At 37.8% G+C, this 27,452-nt stretch overlaps 1 protein-coding gene across 5 annotated transcripts in view; it reads right to left on the bottom strand.

The window, feature by feature from the left end:
• LOC127063353 (protein-L-histidine N-pros-methyltransferase) overlaps positions 1-15,888 on the bottom strand; it is a 30,460-nt gene extending 14,572 nt beyond the window's left edge. For 4 of the 5 annotated variants that reach the window (XM_050993023.1, XM_050993024.1, XM_050993021.1 and 1 more), the window contains exons 1-2: positions 15,184-15,888; positions 2,255-2,466 (exon numbers count right to left, since the gene is read on the bottom strand). In XM_050993023.1, the coding sequence (XP_050848980.1) occupies positions 2,255-2,466; positions 15,184-15,489 (518 nt within the window). In that variant the 5' untranslated portion in view covers positions 15,490-15,888. The remainder of the gene's footprint in view (positions 1-2,254; positions 2,467-15,183) is intronic. The other variant, XM_050993026.1, reaches the window with a different exon arrangement.
• Positions 15,889-27,452: the final 11,564 nt, after the last annotated feature.

The following is a 27,452-nucleotide window of genomic DNA, read 5'->3' on the forward strand; positions in this document are numbered from 1 at the left end:
TTGACTTCGACGGGAACGTGTCACTTTTACGTCTCTTTTCAAATTTTTCGATCCTTCATTTATACTCGATGATAGACATGCACATACCTTTTACTATTAAAACGTGATCTCATATATGTATATATATATATATCATTTTATATATATATATATATATATATATATATAAGTAAATAGTGAAAAAAAATAAAAATAGAAGAGAGAGAGAGAGAGAGAAAGCGTAATAAAAAGAGAAGTTCACGTCGATCGATCCTTCGAAGAGACTCGAGAAATTACAAAAGCAAAGGACGACTCGACGATTATTGCAATAGTAGACAGACAGCTAGTAATTACCGAGGTTTCTCTGAAGCAAACGATACCTTTAACAACCGAATTTGCATCGAGATACCGATCAGACGGAGAGTGTAAAATAAGGATTCCTCGAAGGAAGAGACTCCTACCGGAGGGAGGAGTTTTAGATTTCCGCTGAGCAATTAGCTATAATAACGACGTTGGTCTACGGTTTGGAGGATGATGGTATTGCCGTTTCGATCGATGTTAATTGACATTGGAATACCTGCAGAAATCACAGAGAATGGAAGAAACCAAAAGCAATCTCACCTGCCTTTTGAAGCGTCGAAAATTACGAAGTGAAATTTTCGAGGATTTGGAAAGGATATATAAGGTATATAGATAGGTAGGTAGGTAGATAGATAGGTATATATATACATATGTATTCGACCTATCGATCTTCTCTCTTTCTCTATCCCTGTTTCTCCCTTTTCATCATTCTACGTTAATTCGTCCTTCTCGTTTTATTTTTTTTTCTTTCTCTCTTTCTCTCTCTCTCTCTCTTTTTCAAAAGAAAGAAGAAGCAGCACTTTGATGGAGGACATCTCGCCGCTAATTATGATTAATTTGCGAGAGCCCGCGGTCTTCGTAGTCAGGAGTCACGTGAGAAAGAGAGAAAGAGAGAGAGAGAGAGAGAGAGAGAGAAAGAAAATGAAGCGAAGAGAAGCTGCAGGATCAACCACGGAGAGAACGTAATTAATACTCTCAGCAGGAGCGCGTAGTAACGTCATGCGAACGTCATCCAGGTGACTCAGTCGTCGTAGATTTTCACCGTGAATTACCTTTCTTAGTTCTGACTCTTACTTTTAACTTTTGTCACGGAAAAGTATCCTCTCTCTTCCTCCTTCTCTCTCTCTCTCTCTCTCTCTCTATCAAGAGATCCTATTTGTCTTTACCTCTTTTTCTTCTTTTTTTTTCTTTTCCTTTTTAAATACAAGAACAAGTAGATATAAGAGCAAGTATACCGAGTATACACGAACACGTTTTACTCGAAATAGTTAGATCAAGATTTAGAAAGGATTTAGACGTTCCTTCGATCCGAACGATTAACGAAGGAACGAACGATCCTGTACCCGCCTAGTAGCCAGAACCACCATAGCCACGGTGGATTTTAATAAACGGACGAGGCGGCTGCGGAGGTGTTTCGCATGGTAGCTGGCAGGACGACGCGCCTCGAGAAGAGGTTAATCACCCGCGTTGGATTTTAATAAACGGTTCGAGGGCAAACAAAGCTGGCCATCAATAACCGTGGCTCTTTCTCTCCCCTGTTTTCCATCTCTCTCTCTCTCTCTCTCTCTCTCTCTTTCTCTCTTTGCCTCCTCTCGGCGGACCACCTCGCCAGGTGAGATGGAAAGAGAGAACACTCGAGAGAAGAAAGAGAGAGAGAGAGAGAAAGAGAGAATGAGATAGAGAAGGTTCCACTACGGTCGGTGAAACGAGGGGGAAAGGGAACGGGCATGGCAGGGCCTTTGCCACCAGCTTGTCGAGACTATACGGACAGTGAGATAGGCGGAGATCGTATCTTCGTGGTTATTAATTAACTGGAGAGAAGGGAAGGCCCCCTTTCATCACCTCGCAAACGATCCTACCTTTGGTAGGTCTTGCTTTTGCACTAGCCTAAGGATATACCAAAATAACAGGAATCTCTTATTAACAAATTTTCATTGGGCTTTTCACGAGATCAGAGAATTTTCCTCAAATTAAATCCCTTCTCCATTTCGCTCTATCGAAGAGAACACGCTGGTATTGTACAATTATTTTGCTTTTGTAGTTGTTGTTTTCAATCGTCCAGTTATTTATTGTTCTAAAGAGAGGATCAATTTCAAGGGAATTACTTTCTTTCTTTTTTTTTATTTATTCTTTTTTTTTTGTTGAGACAGAGAGAGAGAGAGAGGTTAATTGTACTTTGGTCAAAGCGACTTACCCATTGATGGAGGTGCGACTGATGAACCAAGAGAGGGCCGATCTTGCCAACGAATGCCAGGCTTGCAGTGGCAAAGAGTCAGACCTCTCGGTGGATCTCATCAAGAAAATCTCAGTGGCTTTATCCGGCTGGTCCCGGCAGGGACCCGCACCCAGAGGAACCCATAGCTTTAGCAAATCGTCTCGTATCTTGCTGGTGTCTACCGTGTACCACTGCGAAGAAATATCAACGTCATTCGACTCATTACTTCTCATTTTATTTATTTATTTATTCACTCATTTATTTATTTATTTATTCATTTATTTATTTATTTAATTATTTCCATTGAAGATCATCGTAACGAAAAAGGTTACTCTTAATTATCATGGCATTACCATTATCAATCCAACTTATTATCGCCGAATACGAAACGTTTGAACATCTTTTTTTTTTTTTTTGATCGAAGAACCCTACACTAAAAGATCGCAATTTAACGAATAAAATCTCGTCGTTATCGAACTTATATTAACGATATTTTCTTAGACGAGTCGCCTTTTCGCTGTGAGACGCGTCGTCGCGAAGGCAATTACCTGTATCTTTCTCTCTCTCTCTTTCTCGACCGGTCGACCAGAACGAGCATCAGCGAAAGAGAGAGACAGATATCCGATTTCACCGTCAGCTTCCGAGAATGAGAACCAATTACTTGGCCGGAGGCATTAAGGAATCGATCTAATTTGCGCGGGGTGCGCCGCTTCTCTTCTCTCTGTTAATGGCGCGAGCCGCACGATGAAATTATACGAAAATGTAATCAAGGGGCTTTTTGTCTCGTTTCGCTTCGAGGGCAGGGGCGTAATTAGGAATGCTTTTGCGCCTCGCGACGGGGGACACTTGTTGCTCTTTCTCTTCTCTTCTCTTCTCTCCTCTTCTTTAAATTTTTTTTCCTTTTTCATCTTTCGTCTCGCCGCGCGTGTCCTTCTTCTTCTTCTTCGTGGCCATTCACGGACAAGGAACGTCCGAAGGTGGAAGGTAAAAGGAAGGAAAAAAAAACGAAAGAAAAGAAAAAAAACAGAGAAAGAGAGAGAGAGAGAGAGAGAGAGAGAGAGAGAGAGAGAGAGAGAGAGAGAGATGAGGACGAGGATGAGGACGAGGACGAGGATGAGGAGGAAGAAGAAGAAGAAGAAGAAGGAGCAGGCCACAGAAGGAGAGTAATTAACACCATGGCCGGCCAGGTGCGTCGGTCTAAGAAGTCGTTTATGGGTCGCTCGGCAGCTAAGCCCGCCACGCCAGGCACCGACCATCAATTAGATTCTCTAATTAAAACAGTCCGCCTCTGCACCACGGAGAATTAACTGTGACGAATGCGATACTCCGATTGGTCGACAATACACTTTGAGAAACGTCCTGTCGATTGCTTTTTCTATCTCTTTCTCTCTCTTTCTCTCTCCCTCTATATCCTTTTATTTACTTATTTATTTGTTTATTTATTATTGTTGTTGTTGTTATTATTATTATTATTATAAGATCAAATCATGGCAGATCGTAGTGATTTTCTTCGTACGACGATATAAAAATTGATTAACAGTTAACGTCTTGATATCCACTAATTTGATTTGACAATGAAAATACTTGATTGCGAGAGATAGAAGAGAGATTTTCATTCGTTCATCCGATCGCGCGATCGAAGGTAATAGCCAAACGATAAAAAGATCTCCCAAGGGCAACCCCAAGCGATTTTAATTACGAGCGGCAACGTGTCGCTAATTCCAACCTGTCCAGGTCTTCCTCCATCGTCGTCGCACCTTGATTCGATGTTTTCGCCATTTTTTTTTCCTCTTATTCTCTCTCTCTTTCTTTCTCTCTCTCTCTCTCTCTTTCTCTCTTCTCTCACGGAGAATTACAAATGGCTACCGACGTGGTCGCGCGCTGCCGGACAGCATTCCTCTTTCTGTCATTAGTGGCAACTTTCCGTGGCGCTGAGTAGCAAAAGAAAGAGAAGAAGAAGAGAGAAAGAGAGAAAGAAAGAAAGAGAGAAAGAAAAAGAGAGAAAGGGTGAAGGGAGAAAGAAGGGGGAGGGGGGAAATCGTCTCGTAGGAAGAGGAAGCGAGAAAGACAACCTCGACGTCTTTACGCACCTTCATCCTTATAGTGCTCACATATACCTATGTATATACGTATGTATGTATGTATGTATGTATATATGTATGTATGTATGTATATATAGTCCTCTCGTCGATCCTCTCGCACTCTCGTAGGACGAGTAGCCAACTCGGAAATCACAGCCATCTAAATCAACGTCTCTCACCGGCGACTCCGACGACTTCGCTTCAAATGACTACCGATCTTTGCGTAGCTTCTCGCTTAACTCTCACGACAGAAGCAGAACTTCTCACCGATACGATAAATTTCTTCTCCTTGCAATAGCAATCTTATAAGAATCGTATTTATTGTTAGATATATTTGAAAAAAGAAAGGAAAAGAAAAGGAAAGAGAGGATAAGAAAAAGAAGAAAATGTATAAAACAGGATAGAAATGATTTTAGTCTTAACGTTGATCGCCTTCGTGTAATTGCAATTTTGATAATTTCTTAAATAACATTGCATTTAATAGAAAGAAAGAGAGAAAGAAATTATCACAGATCGTTAGATAAATTGAATAAAATGCGTATGCGTTTCTTGTGTTTCTTAGATCGAAAATATAATTTAAAATAAGCAATTTCGGTGTTGTTTGATTTATTGTATCTGATGTGACGTTGAAATTGTTCTTTTTTCTTTTTTTTTTTAATTCTAACATAACACCTTATTTATAGACGAGATTTAGTAGATACGGATGGATAGAATTTTTTTCTTTTTCTCTTTTTTTTGGAATATAAGAAAAATCTGTCTTTCTTATCGTGTTCGATGTAAAATAATTATGCTACAGTAGAATTGAAAAAGTCAACAGATAGAGAGAATCATCGCCATCTAAGGAGCGCGAAACCAGTCGTAAGGAACGAAAGAGGAGGAGAAAGAGAAAGAGGAAGAGAAAGAGGAGGAGGAGGAGAAAGAAGAAGACGACGAAGAGGAGGATGAGAAGGAGGACGAACGATCGACTTTTATCCCGAGATCGGACGAGTTCTTGCCGCGTTGCGAATAGTTACGTTTCGGTGGATCAAGAGCACGTTTCATGAATAACGAGTTCGTTAGGGTTTCTAACATTTCAAACGCATCTCATCTTGGATGCGGACGAAAGAAACGAGAGAGGGTTCCGGTCCCTACACGTCGTGTGGAGAAAACGCGAAGAGACTCGCTCGAATATTAAATCATCCTATAGGGCTATAAGTCCTACGTTGTGCTTTGTTCCTTCTTTTTAATATAGGTATATAATATGTGTGTGTGTGTGTATGTATATGTATGTATGTATGTATGTATGTATGTATGTATGTATGTACATACATAATCGATCATAGATTACATATGTTCGAATGTCTTCGACATGACACGAAATAAATCATTATTTCATTTTCATTCTCTGTGTATACTTATTGATGGTACGCATTCTAACTCTAATTTAATCGCGTTTTATTAATTTTTGTCTCTTCTTTTTCTTTATTTTTTTTTTTAGTAGCGATTAACCCTTAAATGTAACTCATGATTTATATTAATACGACAGTGATTATCACAGTAATATGTATATATATATATATATTTTTTGCTATCTTTTTGCTATAGAGAATTCAATTTTTGATCTTTTATATACATCTTGTATTATTCATAATTTGATAACAATATTATAACAATCTTAGATTATATAATGTTTAATCATTTTTTAAATATAACAATTCTCCATTTAAGAAAATGAGTAAAACAAATTATAGTTAACATAAAACAAGAAAAAAAAAAGAAAAAAAAAAGGAAAAGAAAAAAGGTACGTACAATTACTCGCACACTTTCTCTTTCTCTTTCTTCGTCCGTTCTTTTCGGTAAGAAGCACGTGTAAACTCAACGTAAAGTGTAAACGATAAAGAACGACCTCGAGAAGCAGTTTATGCTTTTCGCGAGGAATACTGGGGATGTTTGGCCGGTCGTACGTACGTGGAGCTCTTCGGATTCCAAAGCCGTGTAGGATCGCGAGTCAAGCGCATTCTCTTCTTCCTGTGGCCATTATGCTATTGCTGCGGGTGGTGCCGAGCGTGAAACTACGATAGCATTGGCAAAAGGGGTGAGAAATGGAATTCGATATTTCGTTCGAAAACAAACATATCGAACAATATACTCGATATTCGATTAGTTTCATAAATAATTAATCCTTTGTAATAAATATCTATTTCGATCATTACGAATTTTTTCAATCAATTGCATAATCTTTTTTTTTTTTTTTTATTTCATTAAGTAACTCGTTTCATTAGATAACGATATTGATCCATGTGACATGCCGCGTAATTTTCATACATTAAATGTACATCTTTTTTTCATAAATTTGTTCTAATTCGTTCTTTATATTTTATTATCCAAGTTATTAAAATAATATTAATACGTAGGTGTCACATAATTTTCGTCAACGTATACATACACCTTTCTTGTTTAATCTTTCTCTTTAAAAAATTATCAATTTCGTACATCTCAATTTACACAATTTACAAAGCTGCGTTCTAACTTTTAGTTTAGTCCTTTGAAAAAAGAAGGATTAGATTTAGACAGAATTAACGCTGTCAGAAAAAAGACCAAAAAAAAAAAAGAATAATATTATAATTCAATGAGAAAAGAGAAGTAATATTCGCGTTGAAGGAAGAAGAAGAGGAGGAGAAAGAGTTCCCTTTTAAAAAATCAATCCCACTATCGACGAAGGAGTAAGAAAGGATGGCGATGGTGATGGCGATGGTGGTGGTGTTGCTGTTGGTGTTGGTCGCACCCTCGAAGCGTTTCCCCTTTGTCTCGAAATCTCGTATAAAACGTCGCTCTGCTTATCTCGAGGGGCTTTTTCTCGCGTCAAACCAACGTGGGATGCACTCTCTCGCGAGAGGCAAACGCGGACGAGGAAGAAGAAGAAGAGAAGGAGGAGGAGGAGGAGGAGGAAAAAGAGAGTGGTTCTCTTTTTAGATGAGAGATCATACGAAGAGAAAGAAAAAAAAAGAAGAAGAAAAACGAAGAAGAAAAACGAAGAGGAAAGAAGAACGAAGAAGTATGAAGAAGAAAAAAGAAGAAGAAACACGAAGAAGAAAGAAGAACGAAGAAGTATGAAGAAGAAAGAAGAAGAAGAAAAACGAAGAAGAAAGAAGAAGAACGAAGAAGAATGAAGAAGAAAGAAGAACGAAGAAGAATGAAGAAAGAAGAAGTCTTGAGGCGGTAAAAGAGCTGATTGGAAAAAGCGTTGGAGGTGTAACTAACCGTGAGAGAGTGAGAGAACTTTTCATCGACGAGATCGACGATATCGGCTAACGAGGTAGCTCGCGCCTAGAATATCACTCTCGTTTCTGCCAAAAGAAAGGATAACGCAAAAGAAAGATAACACGAACGCGAGATAACGTTCGAGAGAGAGAGAGAGAGAGAGAGAGAGGGGAATGAAGAAAAGAATTCATCTTTTTTCATCCATTGGCCGGTTGCTCATTATCGAGGAATTCTTATAGGTTTCAAAGATAAAACACACCGTAGTCCTTACTTCCTCGAGTTTTCCTACTTATGCTTTTCTCTTACTTTAGCCTCGTAGCTTCTTCTCGTTCTTCTTCTTGTTCTTTTTCTTCCTTCCTTCTTTCTTCATCTTCTTTTTCTTCATGTTGGTGGCGCGAGCCACGTGACCGATCGTGCGTGAAAACACGTGCGAACACTTCCTTATGCTCTTTACTTTTCATCTTAACCGTGGATACTCTTATCAATTACACTTATCTATTCTGATCTATATCTGTTTATTTAATAATTGATATTTACTAAATGATCTCATTAAAAAGTTGCGGAATTTTTATTATTTCTTTTCTCTTCTCTTTTGTAATAATCTCATTTTATTAAACATATTTATTAGAGTATGATGTTTATTAAATAGTAAAATTTTCTAAATAAATCAGTAAAATTTTTTAATTTTTCTTAAATTTTTAAAATTTTTTATTTTCTGCTCAGCTATTTACTACATTCGTCAAATCGATAGACGTGATAATGAAGATTATGTTCGACTAGAGTTTTACTCTCGACTTAATTTAAATTTATTGTAATTAATTGGAAGAAAACAAATCGAAAAAAAGAAGGAAAAAAAAAATAAGAAAAATGATAGTCTTTCGTTACTCGATCGGTGAGATTTTTTTTTTCTTTTTTCCATTCTTTCGTGTCAATCTTTTTTCAGTTTCTATAAATTTAATTTCACAAGAAAAGGCAAAGGGTCAAAGGTCCCGAGACTCAAGATAAAACGAGATTAGCGTATCTACTAGCTATCTATCCGTTCGTTCATATCTACATCTATCTCCTTATCTACCTGTCTCTAAAGTCTCTAAACTCTCTTCTTCTCTCTCTGTCTTTCAAACATCTCTCTCTCTCTCTCTCTCTCTCTTTCTCTGTATCTAGACTTACGCCATAGCCTTAAGGTATATTTCGAAAGAGAGAGAAGGAGAGAGAGTCGATAACGATCCTCGTTCACCTCGAGGCTACGTTATCCGATATGTATAGAACCGTGCGAAATAACTTGCAAATTACAAAGCGTGTGTCAGAAGAGAGCCATAGCACGTTTTCAATTTTTATCTTTCTCTATCATACTTTTGCGCAGATCGCAAGATCCTTTTCTTCTTCTTCTTCTTCATACAATATCTACTTCTCTTGAGACAAACTCGTCTATACTAATTATCTGCACGAACATTCAACTGTACTTTAAAAATAACAAACTCCTTTACGTTATAAATATAAGAAACATTTTATGAATGAATCGTATGAATCAAAAAATGATCTTTCTATATATATATATTTTTTTTTTATTGAAATAATACGATCGATATTGTATATAAAAACGATCGAATTTTTATTAAAAAAAATTGCGTTTGTACGATCTTGAAGAAGAAGAAAAAAAAAAAAGAAAAAATTAAAGAGAAGTAAATAAAAGTGATCGAATTTTTATTAACGAAGAGATCTCGAGTGATCGTGAAAAAATAAAGAAAAGTATCTGAACGAAATCAAAGTAAATACTACAATAGAGAGATGCCCCCTTTCTCTCAAATTATATACATACATATCTTTTTTCTTTTCTAATTAAAATAATACGATCAATATTGTATATATAAGAAGATGGAATTTTGATTAAAGAAAATCGCGAATGCTTGATCTTGAAAAAAAAAAAGAAAAGACAAAGAAATAAAGAAAAGTATTTAAAGCGAGTAAAAGTAAATTACATAAGAGAGAGAGAAAGAGAGAGAGACACTTCATTCTCTCCTCCCCTCTTTCTCTCTCTTAAAAACCGGTATCTCTCGTAAGAATAAAGACATAAATACAAATCGTACGCGAGTTCGAAGGCACGCTCCTGTCCACATTGGAATCATGGTTTTTCGGCAGAGACGTAACCGGTCTTCTGTATGCGTACGTAAAGCATCGAAAGATTCAGTCAGATCATATGGATCGATAAAAGAAAGATCCCTTTCGGACACACACACACACACAGACAAACATACAAAGATACATATATGCATCGTTGAAATATCAGTCTTCGAAAGATCTACTCTTTGAAATTTCTTAAACGAAGAAGCGTCAATAATAAGTGCCTTTAGAATTTGTTCTTTAGCTATAAAGTAGACGAAGGCGTATCAACCGATTCTTCTACGTCGTCATCTTTCTTGAATTTTTATCTCTCCATCTCTCTCTTTCTCTATTTTTCACGGGTCACGATTATGGTTATTTCCATCGACGTTCTACATGAGCAAGTTAATGAATATCGTCGAACGACATTATTTACATTGTCATTTAGCGCCTGCCATGCGTGTCGACTGTGATTACAGGAACGTGTTTATCGTATAAACGCGATCTATCTTCGACATGACGATCATCGTTCAACGATCAACAAGAATATTGCGATGATCTATCCCTTCCCCCTTTCTCGAAGTACTATCGATCGATTTTTCATTTTTACTTCTTTCAATTTTTCCTTCGTTCTTTTCTTTTGTTTTCTTTCTTTTTCTCTCCGCCATCAGACAGGTAGACATTACTCGTAGGAGTAGACGAAGAAAAATCTGAAGAGGAACGTAACGCGTGAATATATTTCCTTCGACCAACCACTCGTTGATTTTAATTTTCTTCTTTCCTTCTCTCTCTTCTTTTTTTATCTTTATTCTTTCAATTTTCTAGCATCACCAACTCTGGGTTATTTTATCTTGAAAGATGTTAGAGGGTAGAAAAATCTGATGGGAAATTAATTAATTAAGTACGGCCAAGTTTTCAGATAACTGCAAAGTTAAAAGGAGAAATATTTATAAAGTTGGAACGAGTGAGAGTGAAAAAAGAAAAGAAAGAAAGAAAGAAAAAAAGAAAGAAAGAAAGAAAGAGAGAGACAGAGAGAGAAAGAGAGAAAGAGAGAAAGAGAGGGAGGAAAGAAGAGAAGAAACCGAAAAAGCATAGACGAGTAAAAATAAGAGATGGTGCTTTCCCCTCAGGAGTCTCATCCATCAGTCACTTAATATTTCAAAGCAGCGCCCTGTGCAGCATCCGAAGCACCTTTCTCTCTCTTTCTCTTTCTCTCCATCTCTCTCCCTCTTTTTCTCTCATATAGAACGATAGTAGTACGGTAGGAAGGAAGGAGCTGACGTGGGTCCTCCTTGGCTCGTCTCGCCATTTTTAAAAGCTTAAAACACAGGCGCCTTTCGAGTAAAGTTCCTTTCGTTCCTCGCGCGAGTTCCTTGCTTAGGGATATTAGACATAGGATTCAGAAGGGTCTTGGTAGGTTTTGGAAGGGGCAGAGAGAAGAGAAAAGAAGCTACGACGCGTCGAAAATTCTTAGGGGATGAGCAAGAGGATGAGCAAGACGAAGAGAAAAAGGAAAAAAAGAGGAAGAGGAGGAGGAGGTGGTGGTGGAAGAGAAGGATGACGACGACGACGACGACGACGACGACGAAAACGAGCAGCGTCGATTTCAATGTGGAAACCTTCCAAGCGCAAACCTTCTCACGAATTTCAAATTTTTTTCTCTCCCTTCCTTCCTTCCTTCCTTTCTTTCTTTCTTTCTTTCTTTGTTTCTTTCTTTCTTTCTTTCTTTCTTTTTTCAACCTCCAACCCCTCACACCTCCCTAAAAAAACCGTCTCAGAGCCGCGAGAATCCGCTCAGTGACGCCCACGCGACGCGGCCGACCTTTCGAATCGATTTACGCGCCTCCGTCGAAAGTGCCTTCTCGTAACGTTGGAGATAAAGAGGGTTATTGTTTTTCCATGCTCGACTTGCCGGAGGAAGAGAAAGAGAAGGGAGAGAAGGATCAGAAGGATGAGGAGGATGTAAGGAAGAAGGAGAAGGTGGGAGTTTCCACGAACGTATCTCGATCGATCGATCCTTGGATCTCTACGATCGAGACGATACTGTGTCTTCCTCCTACTCTTTTCGAACGATGCTACACACACACACACACATACTTGAGAAAACTTTTCCTCTTCTTCTTTCTTCAAGCAAAAGTTTCTAATAAGTTTCCATCTCTTCGTCGACGTTGCTATCGTCGCAGAAAGAATGAGAAAGAGAGAGATAGAGACACATGTACACAGACAGACACACATCGTATATACAGAGCTGTCTCTTCTTCTTCTGGTCATCGTACGTCTTTTCTTTTCTTATACGACGAACACGTAAAAATTGTGAAAAATCCTTACGTAGTTTTGTTAGTTTTAGAAACCTTCACGATGATAATGATCCCGTTTTCTCTACTCCATTACGAACGAACGAACGAACGAACGAAACGACCTATTTACTTTCTTCTAGATATTTGTCGATAACGTCGATTAGAGTGATATCGATGAGAATGAAACGATTTAACTGTAAACTTCGTTTTGCCTTCAAATTGATTAATTTCTCTGTTAAAGGACTTAACTCGTTTTCTGTCTACGATTATATATATCATTATCGTAACGTTGCGATGTCCTATTTCTTTTTCTTTCTTTCTTTCTTTCTTTTATTTTTCTTTTCGTGTTAATAGCTAAGGGTCAATCTTTTAGTTAAATTTGTGAATAACGATTGTTTAACGATTTTCTCTAATACGCAGAAATATGTTCGGAATAGACGTGTAAATTTATAACGATATTTTTGATAATAGATTAGTATAATTTCATTCTACGAATATTACGAATATTATTTCTAATATTATTTATTTCTTTTAGTGGAAGAAACAAAGACGCTAGCGTTTGTACTCTACCAATGTCACGTAGTAAACGAGATCGCTTTGTTTTGATTTCGTCGTTAAACTTGTAAATAATGATTGTTTATCGATTTTCTCCAACACGCAAAGACACGTTTGGAATATACGCAGAAGTTTGTAACGATGTCTTTGATATTAGATTAATATAATTTCACTCTATGAATATTACGAATATTATTTCTTATATTACCTATCTTTCTTAGAGGAAGAAATCAAATATATTAATTCTAATATTATTTCTAATATTACCTATTTCTTTTAGAGAAAAAAAATTAAATATATTATCACTAATATTATTTCTAATATTATCTATCTTTTTTAGAGGAAGAAATCAAATATATTAATTCTAATATTATTTTTAATATTACTTATTTCTTTTGGATGACGAAATTAAATATATTAATTTCTAACATTATCTCTAATATTATTTCTAATATTACCTATTTCTTTATTAGAGAAAAAGACTGATCCGCTGACGTCTATACTCGAAAGTTGTCGCGTAGTAAATGAGCTCGCTGTGTTTTGATTTCGTCGTTATATTATCTATTTCTTTTAGAGAAAGAGATTAAGACGCTAACGTTTGTATTCTATCATTGTCGCGGGATGAATGTGACCGCTGTGTTTTGATTTCGTTGTTATCACGACTTTGTTTTATTTATCGTCCCTCATTCGTAGCCAAGTCGTAGTAGAGGTAACATCGCTCGATTATTAATTCTCCAACGCTACTATTATATATAAGTCGTAGTTTTATAATAAGTAATTTTTAGTTACACGTATTTAAATAATATCTATGCGAATATTTCGATATCCGAAAAAAAAAGTAATACTTTTGATTAAACAACGAAGTTATACACGAGAAAGTTTTAAAATCATACTCGTTTCAAGACCGTCCTTAATAGATATAAAAATCAATTAATACTTTTCTACGACATATACGTAAAATGCGAATATTTATTTCACGATTAAGAAGAAAAACTTCAATAATTTTTTTCTGCGTTAACGAGGTTATTACGTACAAGAGAAAGTTTTAAAATCGTATCCGATCAAGATCGTTGTTAATTAAGAAAATAAATTATCGATTAACATCTATATATATATATATATATATATATATATATATATATATATATATACATATATATATATAAATTTATTTTCATTTTGTTGTACACGTTGTACGAAATATTCGTTCTAAATGAATAAGCGATTCGAATAACCGAAAGTTTCGAATTTTTCGTTACAATTATAAATAGGGCGGATCCAGGTTTTGGTTCACGCGGAGCCAGACTCCGACGAGACGCTCCAGGCGCTTTCGAAGATGTTTCAGGAATATCGAGGACGTAATTATCCCATAATTACCGAGCACGGTCTTGACTCTCGAGCAGGATCGTCTCAGAAAAGCGAGGATAGAGTTGGTGGTCGGCCTTGTGCGGTAATTGTACTAATTATTACTATCTCCTCTCTTTCCTTTACCTACCTCGACACGGATCTCGCATTTCCCTCCTCCTTCTTATTCCTCTCCTCTCGACCCACCCTCTTCAACAACAATTATCTACTGTTTGGTAAAAAATGTGTGTGTGTGTGTGTGTGTATGTGTCGGATTTCAAAGAGAGCTCGTTTCTTTATAGAAAGAAAAAAAAAGGCGGGGATCGAAAGACCTTCGTTAAAATTCTTGGAAAACAAAAATAAAAGAGAAAACAAAATTATGACCAAATATATATACGTACGTATGTACGTACGTATGTATGTATGTATATATGTATGTAAAATTTTATAACATAAATAACTTGGGCGAAGAATTTTTCTCTTCTTTTCTTATGTTGTTTTCTTATTCCTCATATTTTCGTAGCAATAATGTCTGTATTCCTCGGCAAAGATAAATAATCAATCTTTGACGTACGATTCGAAAAAGTATAAAAATAAGTGATAGCGTGCGTAATAGGCGACTCGTATTAATAAACAGAGATGTATATATGTATGCATGTATGTACGATGTTAGAATTAACGCGAATATATTTTATAAACTTGATGCGACTATATCTAGGAGATTCGTATAGAATCTAACAGAATGATAAGCTTGATAATGCGTCGACGTAATCAAAGATTCGATCTGATTAATTATACACGTACTTAAATACACGTATTATAGCCCTTTTCCGTATACCTATCAAACGTTATTAACGAAATAATATTTTTTAACATATACGTATCTAGAAATAAAATTTTTCACGCGATATTTAATTCTCGTCGAAAAAAAAAAATTAATGTCAATTTTTTTACGATAATATAATAATATGAAGAAGTTTTAAGTTTCGATCAAAAAAAAAGAAAAAAAGAAGAGAGAGAGAAAGAGAGAAAGAGGGAGAGTACAGAAAGAGAAAGAAAAATGATTGGAAGGGAGAGGGAAGGTACCGAACGTTGATAGGTACGTCCCTGGAAGGACAGACGTGACCTCAGGCGGCGGGAAGCAGGAAACGCAGGCGCTTTAGCGTCAGTGGTGTTTCTCATTGAGCGCCGCGCTGATAAAGTACGAGAAACAGATGACTCTGTCTTAGGGTATAACGATTCATAACCTAAAATTTCTTGGTGATAGCATTCAGAGGGATATACACGGACTAACCTGTCTTTTGTCATATGCTTCTAATCTTTCGTCGGCTCTTTGTTTATCGTAGAGAACTCTAGCCAAACTTCCACGTGGCCGATAATTTCTCGAAACCGTCGTCGTAGTCGTCATCGTCGTCATCGTCGTCGTCGTCGTCGTCGTCGTCGTCGTCATCGTCGTCGTCGTCATCTTTGTTGTCATCGTTGATGAACCCATGCGAGTATCTAAGCGACGTCTCGTCGATTGCACTTCCTCAAATACATTTTCCTTATTTTTGTCCTCGCAGGTGCACTTGGGGACACGATGTACGTCGATGCCCGCCATGTCCACCACCGCGAGAAACAGCAACGCCAGTAACAACGTAGTCAAAGTACTCGATCTTTAAAGGACGATCAAGAATGATACGGGAACATTTTTCTTTTTGTTGTGTCGTCGTCGTGTCGTCGTCGTCGTCGTCGTCGTCGTCGTCGTCGTCGTCGTCGTCGTCGTCGTTATCGTTGTTGTTGTTGTTGTTATTGTTGTTGTGTTGTTGTTGTCGACGTCGACGTCGTCGTCGCCGCGACGAGGAACACGAGAACCAGTCACGAAAGACGATACGTTATATACACGCGTTTGAAAAATAAGTACGACGGCGACGCCTATCTTTCAACCTCTTCTTCTCTCTCTTCCTCTCCGCTCTCTTTCTCACTCTCACTCTTCCTCTCTCTCTCTCTCTCCCCCTTCCACCCTTTCTCTCTTTCCTTCTCCAGCATTCGCTCGCGTAAACACGTCCCTCGTTAGCACGTGGCCATGTTGGTGAACGTTTACGACGCTACCTATCGAGATTTTTAAGAAACTCTCGCAAGATCCTTCGAACTTATCAACGTCGTCGGTAAAGTAGGAAATCTTTGGTTCGAGTCGGAGCGTACGTGGTACCCGCGAGTTTTTGAAGCTATGTATCACGAATTATTATAGATATTTATCGTATAGTATCGATTATCAATAGTAATACTTTGTAACGATTGATTCAATAGTATTTTCATTCGTATGCATGACTTTAATTCGATTCGATCGTTAGTATTGCGAGCAGAGAGATGCAGAGTGTAGGAGAGAAAGAAAAAGAGGAAAATGTGTGTACGTGTACGAGATAGAAAGAATTAATGAATGTGAGTATAACTATGAAATAAAAGGAGTGAATGAGAATGAAAGAGATGACGCGATAGGTAGAGGTTAAAGAACGCGTCGAGGTGAATCGCGGAACATCGATGTGTAGTTAGCATTTGTTGGAATGCGCGATAGCGATTACAGGATGGCAGAAGCGAGCTGACTTTATAATTTCTACGAGACAAGAATCGTTCTTTAAATCTTCTTCGCGAGCGTGCGCGAAGGTGATTGAACTTGTCCGTTATAGTAGAATTATATTTCTCGTTTCTTTTACCGGTATCTCGACCTGTGATCCTTTATTTAATGCGGTTAAACTAAACGCACATTCTTAGCAAGAAATCGATCGTGCCATTTTATATGTCTTGATCTTTCTTTTTCTTTTCTTTTCTTTTCGTTTCTTTTTTCTTTATCATTTTTTATGACATCGCGTTCGTGTATGATCGTACGATCAGCTGAGAAAAAAAGATAGAGATAGAGTGTAAAGATCGAATTCTTATATATTAATTAATCATAGCTTTAATCGAATTAACGATCAAGTTAATACATATAAAAAGTATCCCCAGAAAATGATGAAATTTTTAAGGATTAATTTTCGATAGTCCTATATCCATATCTTCTTAGTTTCGTGCCCTGAATGTTAATAGTAAAAGCGAAGACGATTACGCATTACCATCTGCTACCTGGGCTACGATCAAGCTCGCGCGTGTCTCGTACGAAATAGGAGCATAAAACTTTTAGGAGGAATAAATATAGCGAGAGGGGGGTTTCCCTCCTCGGAGTTTCTCCTTCCTCGTCTTCTTACGCGTATATACTACGTACTTACGTATACATACATACATACATACACACACATATATATATACATGTACGTAGTACGTAAACATCTGTGTGTATTATACATACACACACACACACATATATATTTTTGGTGTACAGATATATACATAAATACATACATACATACATACACACACAAGTACATAGGTAGCGGTCTATGAATATTTGAAATAGCATATTGGCGCACCGCGCACGATTTGCCTCCCTTCACGACGACTCGCCATACCGGCCCTCTGATAATTCATTAATTTATGATAAGCTCGCCTTATACTGGCAAGGTCTCCATAGTATAGTAATATGGACTACGCGTTTCACTCCTCTCCCCGACATTCGCTCTCCTTACCCTTCTACCCTCGCCCACCTCCCACCACCCACTCTCATTTCCACTACATCGCTACGACCACTACCACCATTCTACTACCTTCGTCTACCTCGCTTCCCTTAGCGTCACATAAATCATTTTCGCGTCGGACGTTAATTGCAAGCCACCCCTCGTTAACGGGAGAAATGAGATTTTTTTAATTGGAGAATTTTTCACCGCCCCCGATCCAAGCCACGACATCTTTTTTCCTCCCCTACCTTAGCTTACCCTATTCTACACCCCTACATCTCTTCACCTCCTTCTCTTGCTCGTCCTCCGTCAACCTTCTCAACCCTCACAGTTCTCTTTTCCTTTCTCCTTCCTTACTATTTTCACCCTCCTCTTTTACATCCTCTCCTTCCAGTCACATTTCGAAGTTCTTCCAACTCTCCAACGCGTCGTTTCGGTAAAGAGAAGAGAGGTCCTCTTTCTCTCTCTTTTTCTTATTCTTGTTTTTTTCTCTTTTTCCTCGCTTCTCTTCTCTTCTCTTCTCTTCTGTTCTCTTCCGCGAGTTCATCGTTTTCGCTCGAGAAAGCAGAGATTAAATTCTTCGAGATTGAATGTTAACCGTCGTGGCTTAACAGGGAGAACCGTTTTCACGGTTATCATTAAAAATTAATCGTCCGTGTTACGGATGGCCTTTCTTATTATATTTCTGAAGATACATCGAAAAGAAGTGTTGGCAGATTAAAAAGAAAAGTTTATCGATTATATATAAACGAAATATATGTGTACATGTATTATGTACATACGTATTATCGACTGGACAATGTTAACAGTTTATGAGAAATGATATTAATACGTGGATTATTGTTATATGAAAATCTTCGTATTGAATAAATGATAGGTATATAAAATTTTCTTTTCTATCTTTTCTCTTTTTTTTTTCATTTCTTTATCTCTCAGGGATTTCGTCAAAATTTTTTCGTTCTTAAAGGACGCGTGAAATTCGTCGATCGAACGAGCAAGTAAGAACGTATCTCCCTCGTTTCTCGCGATCGATGTATCCGAGTTGTTGCCGGAACCCAGTGTTTAAGATAATGAGGTCGTCTTTTTATCGAAAGGATGGTAATTAATGGTACGCGCGTGGGAAACGTTAATTAGTACCGGCTAAAGGTGCAAACTGTTATTAGCTATATATATATATATATATATATATATATATATATATATATATACCTATCCAGCATGCGGATACGTGCACACGCCGATGAGTTATCGTGTCTGTAATTACGTCGTTGAAAAAGAGAGAGAGAGAGAGAGAGACTCGCAGCTTATGGTGCGAGCAAAAGTTAGCCAGCTAGCTCGCTCAATATCGAAGGAGATGCGATTAAAGGAAGTAGAATTTTTCGCAGATCTTTTCGAAGTAATTTAATTACACGGCTCGTAACGTAGATAAGGATCGGAACGATCATTCTTTTCTAATCGACGATGAAAACGTCCTCTTGTGTTGGAACGAAACTTTATTCTCGATTTAGCTATATACTTCTCGATCGTTTAACAAGTTATAATTATCTATTCTTATTGAGAAAAATTTATTCTAGAAATTAATCCAACGATAGTTTTTAAACGAGCGACTTACGACGAATTCGAACGAAGGTTTTTTTCGTTGATATTTTCAAACCAGCAAGATGATATATATATTTCTTTTGTTATAATTATATTACAGTGCAATATCGGCACGATGCGATCGACAATATGCGTATATATTGATCGGGGTTGACGTAGTTAACAAAGAAATTTTCTTTAATAACGATCACGTAACTTTTATACGAAAAGTATCCTTTGCGATTAATAAATTGATATCGTATACAGTGAGAAGAGAAAAGAAAGAACATGCACGAAGAGGAAGAGAGAGAAAGAAAAAGAAAAAGAGAGATAGAGAGAAAGAGAAAAGGATACACAGAACAAGATAAAAAAAAAAGAGGAGTATGTATTAAAAAAAGAAAGAAAGAAAAAAAGAACAAAAAACAACGAACATAAAGAAAAAAATACACAATTTCTTTGGAGCGACAAAACTTTATCTATCCGTGACGTCGGATGATACGTGTTGGAAAATTGCTCTAGGTGTTAAAACGAACACGTCGATTGACCAGAAAGAGAAAGAGAAAGAGAAAGAGAAAGACAAGGAGATAAAGATAGAGATACAGAGATAGAGATAGAGATAGAGGAAGAGATAGAAAAAGGAATAGAAAGGAAGAGAGTAAGAGAGATAGAGAAGATTCTGTAGGAAGAATAAGAAGAATAAAAAGAAGCGTGCTCACGATCATCAGCGCACGATGCGTATTGGTCTAGACACGCAGGTTTGCGCGCGGGCGCGCTTCTTACACGCAAGAATACACGCACTCACGTACGACAGGAGCAACGAAGGCTCGACTTTGGAAGCCTCGGGGCATGTAAGACGTATAGGCTTCCCGTCTTACGCATCCAGCAACCGTACGCGAGGCCATACGTCCTACCACGCGCTAAACCACCATCTCTACCACTACTACCATCATCGCAACATGCTGCGAGCCATCGGCGCCTTTTAGGAGCCACGAACGAGTCTCTTTCTCTTTCTCTTTCTCTTTCTCTTTTTCTTTCTTTCTTTCTTTCTCTCTTGCTCTCTTATTCTCTGTCTTTTTCTTTTTGTCTCTTCTTATATTTCATATAACGTCATAGTTCGTAAGCATCACGTGTAGTTATATTATCTTTCTTTTTTTTCTTCTCTCTTTTTCTCTCTCTCTCTTTCTCTCTATCTCTCTCTCTATCTATCTCTTCGTGATTATATGAAAAAGATCGAAGAGATAAAAAGAGAGAGAGAGAGAAGAAAAGGGGGAGGAAAAGGTAAGCGGCAAAAATGAAAATTGATTTTTTGCCCTTCGATTCGATCGTTCTTTCTACTTAACTTTTTTTTTTCGTTTCCATTTTTTTACTTTTCTTTCTCCCTCGGATCATAATTTTATATCTTTTTGACGATATAAAAAACGACGTCGACGAGCGCGAGGATTATTCTGTCGTTGAGACAATTGAAGGGAGGAAAAGAGATAAAGAAAGAGAGAGAGAGAGAGAGAAAGAGAAAAAAATGGAAAGAAAAAAAGAAAGAAAGAAAAAAAAAGGAATTGGATTTCCCCGTTCCGATAAGAATTATTATAATGATAGACATCGGAACGTTCGTAAATCTCTAACATAGATCGATGGAATTGCGAGTTAAGCGAGGAAGAATAAAGAAGCGTGCCTTGAAGGGTGGCGAACGCGTAGTCATCGTCGTCGCGTTAAACCGATGCCTCTCTCAAGATGGAGGCGACGAACGCCAGTAAGGGGGAGAGAAAGAAAGAAAGAAAGAAGGAAGGAAGGAAGGAAAGAAAGAAAGAAAGAAAGAAAGAAAGAAAGAAAGAAAGGTGGCGCGAGTGGAAGAAATCAGGGTCGTTAACACTGGATCGCGGCTGGACAGGGGCAAAGGCAGAGGTAGGAGAAGAGGGAGGGAGGGATAGGGGCAGGAGTAGGGGTAGGGGTAGGGTGAGGGTTAGGGTGAGGGTCCGAACGAAGAGAAGAAAGCCGACGCGATCTTCTTAGTCGACACGGCATCCTTTTTCGTCCTTATTTTCTCCCACTCCAATTTACCATTCGGTCCTACTGCTATACCTACTACCTACGTCGTGGATATATACATTGATTGCATTTTTGCGTCCGCGTCGGGTAATAATGCTAATTTGGTAAGTAGAAATGGACATCAGCGGGCGGTCGGTTGGACGAACGGACGGACGGACGGACGGATGGTTGGTTGCTTGGTTGGTCGGTCGGTCGGTCGGTTGGTCGGTCGGTCGGTCGGTTTGTCTGTCTGTCTCTCTTTCTTTCTCTTGCTTGTGAAAGAAAGAACAAGAGTAAGAGTAAGAGTCAGAGAGAGAGAGAGAGAGAGAGAAAGAAAGAGGCTGCAACACACGGTAGCACGGGTAACGCTAATGCCTCGTTTTTGTCCTCCTCCCTTCTCTCTTCGTCTTGGCAAACCACGTTCTTCGTTCTCCACCTTCTTCTATATATATATATATATATATATCTTTCTCTCTTTCTCTTTCTCTTTCTCTTTTCTCCTTTAGCGTCCATTCGTCCATCTATCTCGCTTTGGCTACGGGCGGCAGGCGACATAATGACGGCCAGACCTCAAACCTCAAACTCCTAACTGAATCATGAGTCCTCCCGTCGTCCGCACCCGAACGACTAACTCCTACCGACGCGGCTTCTCGATTTACTTCGGAGCCGAACACCCTCCTACCTTCCACCCCCCTTCTTCCTTCCACCTCTTCTCCTCCTCCTCCTCCTCTTCTTCTTCTTCTTCTTCTTCTTCTTCTTCTACTCTTCTTCTTCCTTACTCCGATCACAAGGATCCCCTGCTTCGTTGCCTTTTCTTCTTCTACTTTTTATTCCACCTTTCTTTTCCGATTTACAGGAGCGAGTTTTGCGTTGTATCGAATCACAATTCGGTCTGACGAGGGGAGTCCGAGACACGACGCGACCGTTTGTCTCGTTCGTTTCGTCCTTACAAGAAGACCGAGCTACCCAAGAAATGGCGCGAGCATCAGTCTCTATTTTAACATTCCGTTGCTTTTAATAGGAAGTTAGACGATATCGGAGTATTAATTTTGTGTCTATCTTTCGAGACGATCGACTTTACTCAGAAGGAGAGATAATTTCCTACACACACACACACATATATTTTTTTGCATGTAGATGTTGCAACGTAGTTTCATTTTATAATATGTATTATATATGTATACATACATATAGATGCACATATAGATTTTCTAATATATTTTATATACATATATACCATATATATAAATTATGTTACTTAAAATACTTACCTTATATTATACACATACATACCTAGTGTACATCCATAAATTCGATCCAAAAATATTGAACGTGTCTACGTATAATTAACCCATCTATTTATAATTATACAAAAAAATAAAGATTCAGCCGACTTGACTGTATACCGTAAAAAAAAGAAAAAAATAACAGAAAAGAGAAAAGAAAAGAGAAAATGGAAAAATAAACGACGACGAAAAAGGGGATCGATGCAGAGCTCGATATAAATGGCGTTAGACACGTCGACGTCGGTCATTATGTTCGGGCAAATCGTCGATTCGCTTGCTTCCTACGAAACAGCCCCAGCCTCGAGGCGTGCTTTATGGATCGCGAACGTTACTGGGGCGGACTTCTGAAAACTTTTGGGAAACCTTTATAATGGCCTCGATAAAAAGCACCCCCCTGGGACGCGTATGCTACAGTGGTTTTTCTTTCAAAACCACAGCCTCGTTCTAGCCTCTCTATACCACCCTCTATATACCACCCTCTCTATACCACCCCTCATCTCCTTCCTCCTACCCTTCTTCCCTCTCCCTCCCTCTTTCATTCTCGCGACAGGTAATCGATAATCGTGCGATTGGCGTATGTCGTATTTTTCGCTTCCTACGTTAACTCGCTTTACATTAACTTACATTAACGCTTGGACGAAGCAATGTAATCGAATTCTTTTAAATGATTCTCTCTCTCTCTCTTCTTTTTTCTTTCTTTCTTTCTTTTCTCTCTTTTTTCTTTTTTTTTGTCTTCTTGACCCTTTAAACTCTGTCCCCTGACAAGAAAACGAGAGAAAAGAAATTGTTATTTTTCTTTTTTTTTCTCTTTTCGTTTCCTTTTTTTCGTCCCCCTCCTTTCGAAGAGATCGAATAAAAAGTGTGAATTTTTTTTTTTATCCGTACTACTCGTATTAAAGAATGTTATTATTTCTGTTGGAAGAAAGCAATTGAATGAATCGACGAAATTCTCCGGACAGTTTAGTTTTTATTTCGTCGGAGCGAAGAATAAAAAGTGCGAATTGTTTTCTATACTCCGCGTAGTAAATAATATTATTATTTTTGTTAGAGGAAGGCAATTGAGCGAATCGACGCAACGGATTACGAGTTACGGTTTAATATTTTTCTGTTTCTTTTTAATTTTTTCCTTCCTCTCGTCGGTGCATGGAATAATAAGGATTACGAATTGTTTTCTATAATCCTCAGATTAAATAATTATAGCTGCAATTTTTGTTAGAAGAAAAAGAAGAAAGAGAAAAAAAAAAGATCGAACGAACGCATGAGAAATGAGCATTTAATTTTCCTTCCGTCGGAATTTCAATAAAAACTTAGGAATATTTTTCTATATCCACTCCCGGTATTAAGCTCAATTATTATATATATATAATAATAATTATATATATAAATATAATTATATAAATATATCTTTTTTTTTTGGTAAAACAAAAACGATTGAATGAATTAACGAAAATAGTTTAGGTAAAGAAAAAAAAAAAAAAAAAAAAATGAAAAAATAAGAAAAAAAAGAAAGAAAATGTTGTGCCAGTTAAACGGTAAATCCGTTCTAACGCGTAAAAAATCCATTGAACGTTCCATAACCAAAGGTTCTTGCTTCTCCAAGAGCGGATTCTGTCGTCAGCTGGTCGACACTTTGCGGTCCCCCGCGCGATGTTGAAGAAACGAACGAAGAAGCCGAGGAAGAAGGCGAGGAAGACTTCTTGCTGGACGATGACGAGGCGCATACCTTCCTGGATATGGTACATGCGAGAAACGGGGGTTGAGTGTCCTGGGAATTCTCGCGGTAGTAAGAGTATCGCGGGAATAACGATGACCGATTCTGGATACGCGTTTGCCGTTCAGAAGAAATACGAAAAAAAAAGAATGGTAAGAAAGAAAGAAAGAAAGAAAGAAAGAAAGAACGAGCGAAGATCGATCGATCGATCGAATGAATTCCACTAGGCGCCATATTTTTCATTAAAACGTTTATTCGATTTCGATTTTATTCTTTTTTTTTTCATTTATTTATTTTTTTTCTAGGTAAAACGATCTGATAAAAAGTTGAAACAATTTGTTCACTTTTTCTTTGCTTCGTAAGAATACATTATACTCGACGTCATACTCACAGTGAAAATATATTCGAGTTTGATTGTTTTCCTTTTTTTAGAGGATTTTAAAGGAAATTGTAGTGATCGTTTCTCTCTTTTTTTTTTTCTAGGATCTAACTTGTAATGGAAATATTCGAGTTTGATTTTGTTTTCTGTTATTTCGTTTTCTACGCGAAACGATTCGATGCAAGATTGAAATAATTTTTTTTTTTCTAGAATCTAGTTGGCATAGATACTTGTAATGGGATAGTATTCGATATTAATGTTCATTATACCAGGTAAAATAATTTTCAGAATGATTCGATACAAAATTGAGGTGGATAATTGTTTCTATTTCTATTTATTTTATATCACGCTTCTAATGAAGATATTCGAAGATACTCGATACAATTTTTTTCCCTCTTATTACACATTTTTATAGAAATATTCGAGATCGATATTTTCCATTTCTTTCCGTGATCCGATCGGTTTCGTTAACTCGTAATTAAAATAATTGACATCTATTTTAAAACAAAAAAGAAAAAATTTGTCCGTGAAATTTAAAACGGAAGAGATATATAATTATCGAGTCCTCGATTTGTACAAAAGGTAAAAGAAATAAAATGACGAGTCATTTCTTAACAGTCATACTTTCCAATTCGTTACCAACACGTATTCCAATGGGAAGAAATAAATGAAGGTTCCGTGTGATCAGACGAAGAAGAAGAAGAACAAGAAGAAGAAGGAGAAGAAGAAGAAGAAGAAGAAGAAGAAGAAGAAGAAGAAGAAGAAGATGAAGTTCCGAGAGATCGTTCATCGAGTTCGTTCGTTCGTCCGTTCGTTGCTCGATTAGACCGCGAATTCGTAACGACCGAAGGAATCGTATCGACATTGTAAGATCGATTTTAACTGGGTGAGCCAGAGATACATATATACATACATACATAAGTCCATAGACACATACATACATCCGTACAAACATACATGTATGCATAAATACATAAATATCCCTATGATGAAAAACGTTGGTCGAAAAAAGAACTATTGAAGAGAAAGAGAGAGAGGAAAGTGGGCACGATGACGACGAAAGCCTTAGATAACACCCTTGGTAATAATATTCGTTCGTTCCTAATCGAAGAATTATGATGGGCGATTTTGCGATTGATATAATCGTCGGTAAAAAAAAGTTGAGGGACAAAGGGGAAATAAATCGTGGTGCTTGGGTTCTCGCCGCGGAATCGGCGCGAACTTGCCCGGTTATATACCGTGCGGTAGAAGAAAATAGGAGAGAAACGAAACGATTCTCTCGCGGCAAACTGAGAGAAAGGATAGTAAGAGAGGAAAGATAGAAAGGATAGAAAGGGAAGAAAGAAGGGGGGTAGGGGCGATCGGGCGGGCGGAGGAGGTGAGAGGGGAGGGGGAGGAGAAATAAAAAGAGAAAGAAACAGAAACAGAAAAGGAAAAAAAAATATAATGGTGCACGAAGTAGCGGCGAGAAGAGCGGCGAAGGGATACGGCTTCGATGGATATCGAGTAGGCGAGTTGGTACGTGAGATAATAAGGCGTGCTCGGGCATGCCGATGGAAACCGCACGCGGCATTATTCAAATTGAATCCGGTAAGAATTATTATTGGCGGGCAACTCGGGCCGAGGCAGCTCATTCCGCGAGCGCATTTGCGAATACGAGGAGGAAAAGAGGAGTCGAGGGAGTCGAACGAGGAAGGAAAGGGAAGGAGAAGGAACGGGAGAGAGACAGATATATATATATATATATATATATATATATATATATACATGCTATAGAGAGGTGGCAATGGAGGAGTAGAAGGAGGTGGAGGTGGTGGTGGTGGTGGTACTGGTACTGGTGGTAGTGATTGTGGCGGTGGTGGTGCTGCTGCTGCTGCTCGAGGTGGAGGGAACGACCTCAGCATCGCGACCTCGCCGTATGATCCGTTGCGGTATCGCCCGATGACCCTCCTGTCATTACGCTGCGCTCTGGACGTCATTACGCTAATGTCCATCTCTTTCTCCCTTTTCCTCTTTTCTTTCGTTTCTACATATTTCCTAGACCTTTTCCCCTTCCTTATTCTTACTTCCACTTAACGTAAATGTCCTCGAACGCTTAACGCTATACTACAGCGAATCTTCTTAGCGGTTGTGACTTTGCAAAACCTGCCGAGATAAGAAATATCTTTTCTAAATCGATGGATTTTTGATTTCCATTGTATTTACCCGATTGATTCTAATACGTAAATGTGAATACGTATACGATGCGATTGAATTATTTATTGAGAGGAAAGTGTAGTTTGTTTGTTTGTTTGTTTGGGTTTTCTTTTTTTTTTAAAGGCTCCGCCTTTAACAAATACGCTGCGGATTAATTCGACGGTACGTACTTAGGTTACTTAAGTACTTGAATCGTTTCATTTAGATTTCGATAGATCGCGCAAATATTTTACCGCTATGAAAATTGCTATATAATCTAATAACATATAATCTAATCAATTATCTTCTTTCTATATCTTCTTTTTTCATTATTTTTTTTTATCCCCTAATTTAAAATATTATTCCTCGATCAAAGAAATGATCGATTTTGATGTCGATGATGAACGAGCCCCGAACAACGTTCGAGGAGACACAATATTAATGAACGAAAAAATGCTTGTTACGAGCTGTCGATTAAAAAAAAAAAAAAAGAGAGAGAAAAAAGCGAAAAAAGAGAAAAAAGAGAGAAAGAAAAATTATGGAGAAAAGAAAAGAGACGAGGAAGAAGGAAAGAATTTAAAGAAAAAAAAAAAAAAAAAACAGAAAAAGAAACGGAACGAAAAATAACAAAAAGTGGGGTGGTCCATCTCGAGAAAAATTTTGAGCGAGGTTCGAGTATACCGAGTGTTCGGTAGCTCTCTAAGTTAACTCGTGGTATTATAAATTCCGTCTTAACACGGCCGTAAAGTGGCGGGGCGCGATTTATACGGTATTTACATGCGGGCACGCGAGATATATCGGAATCGATCGGCGAATCCGAGAAAA

The sequence above is a fragment of the Vespula vulgaris genome, chromosome 4 (assembly GCF_905475345.1).
Source record: "Vespula vulgaris chromosome 4, iyVesVulg1.1, whole genome shotgun sequence".
NCBI classification, from domain to species: Eukaryota; Metazoa; Arthropoda; class Insecta; order Hymenoptera; family Vespidae; genus Vespula; species Vespula vulgaris.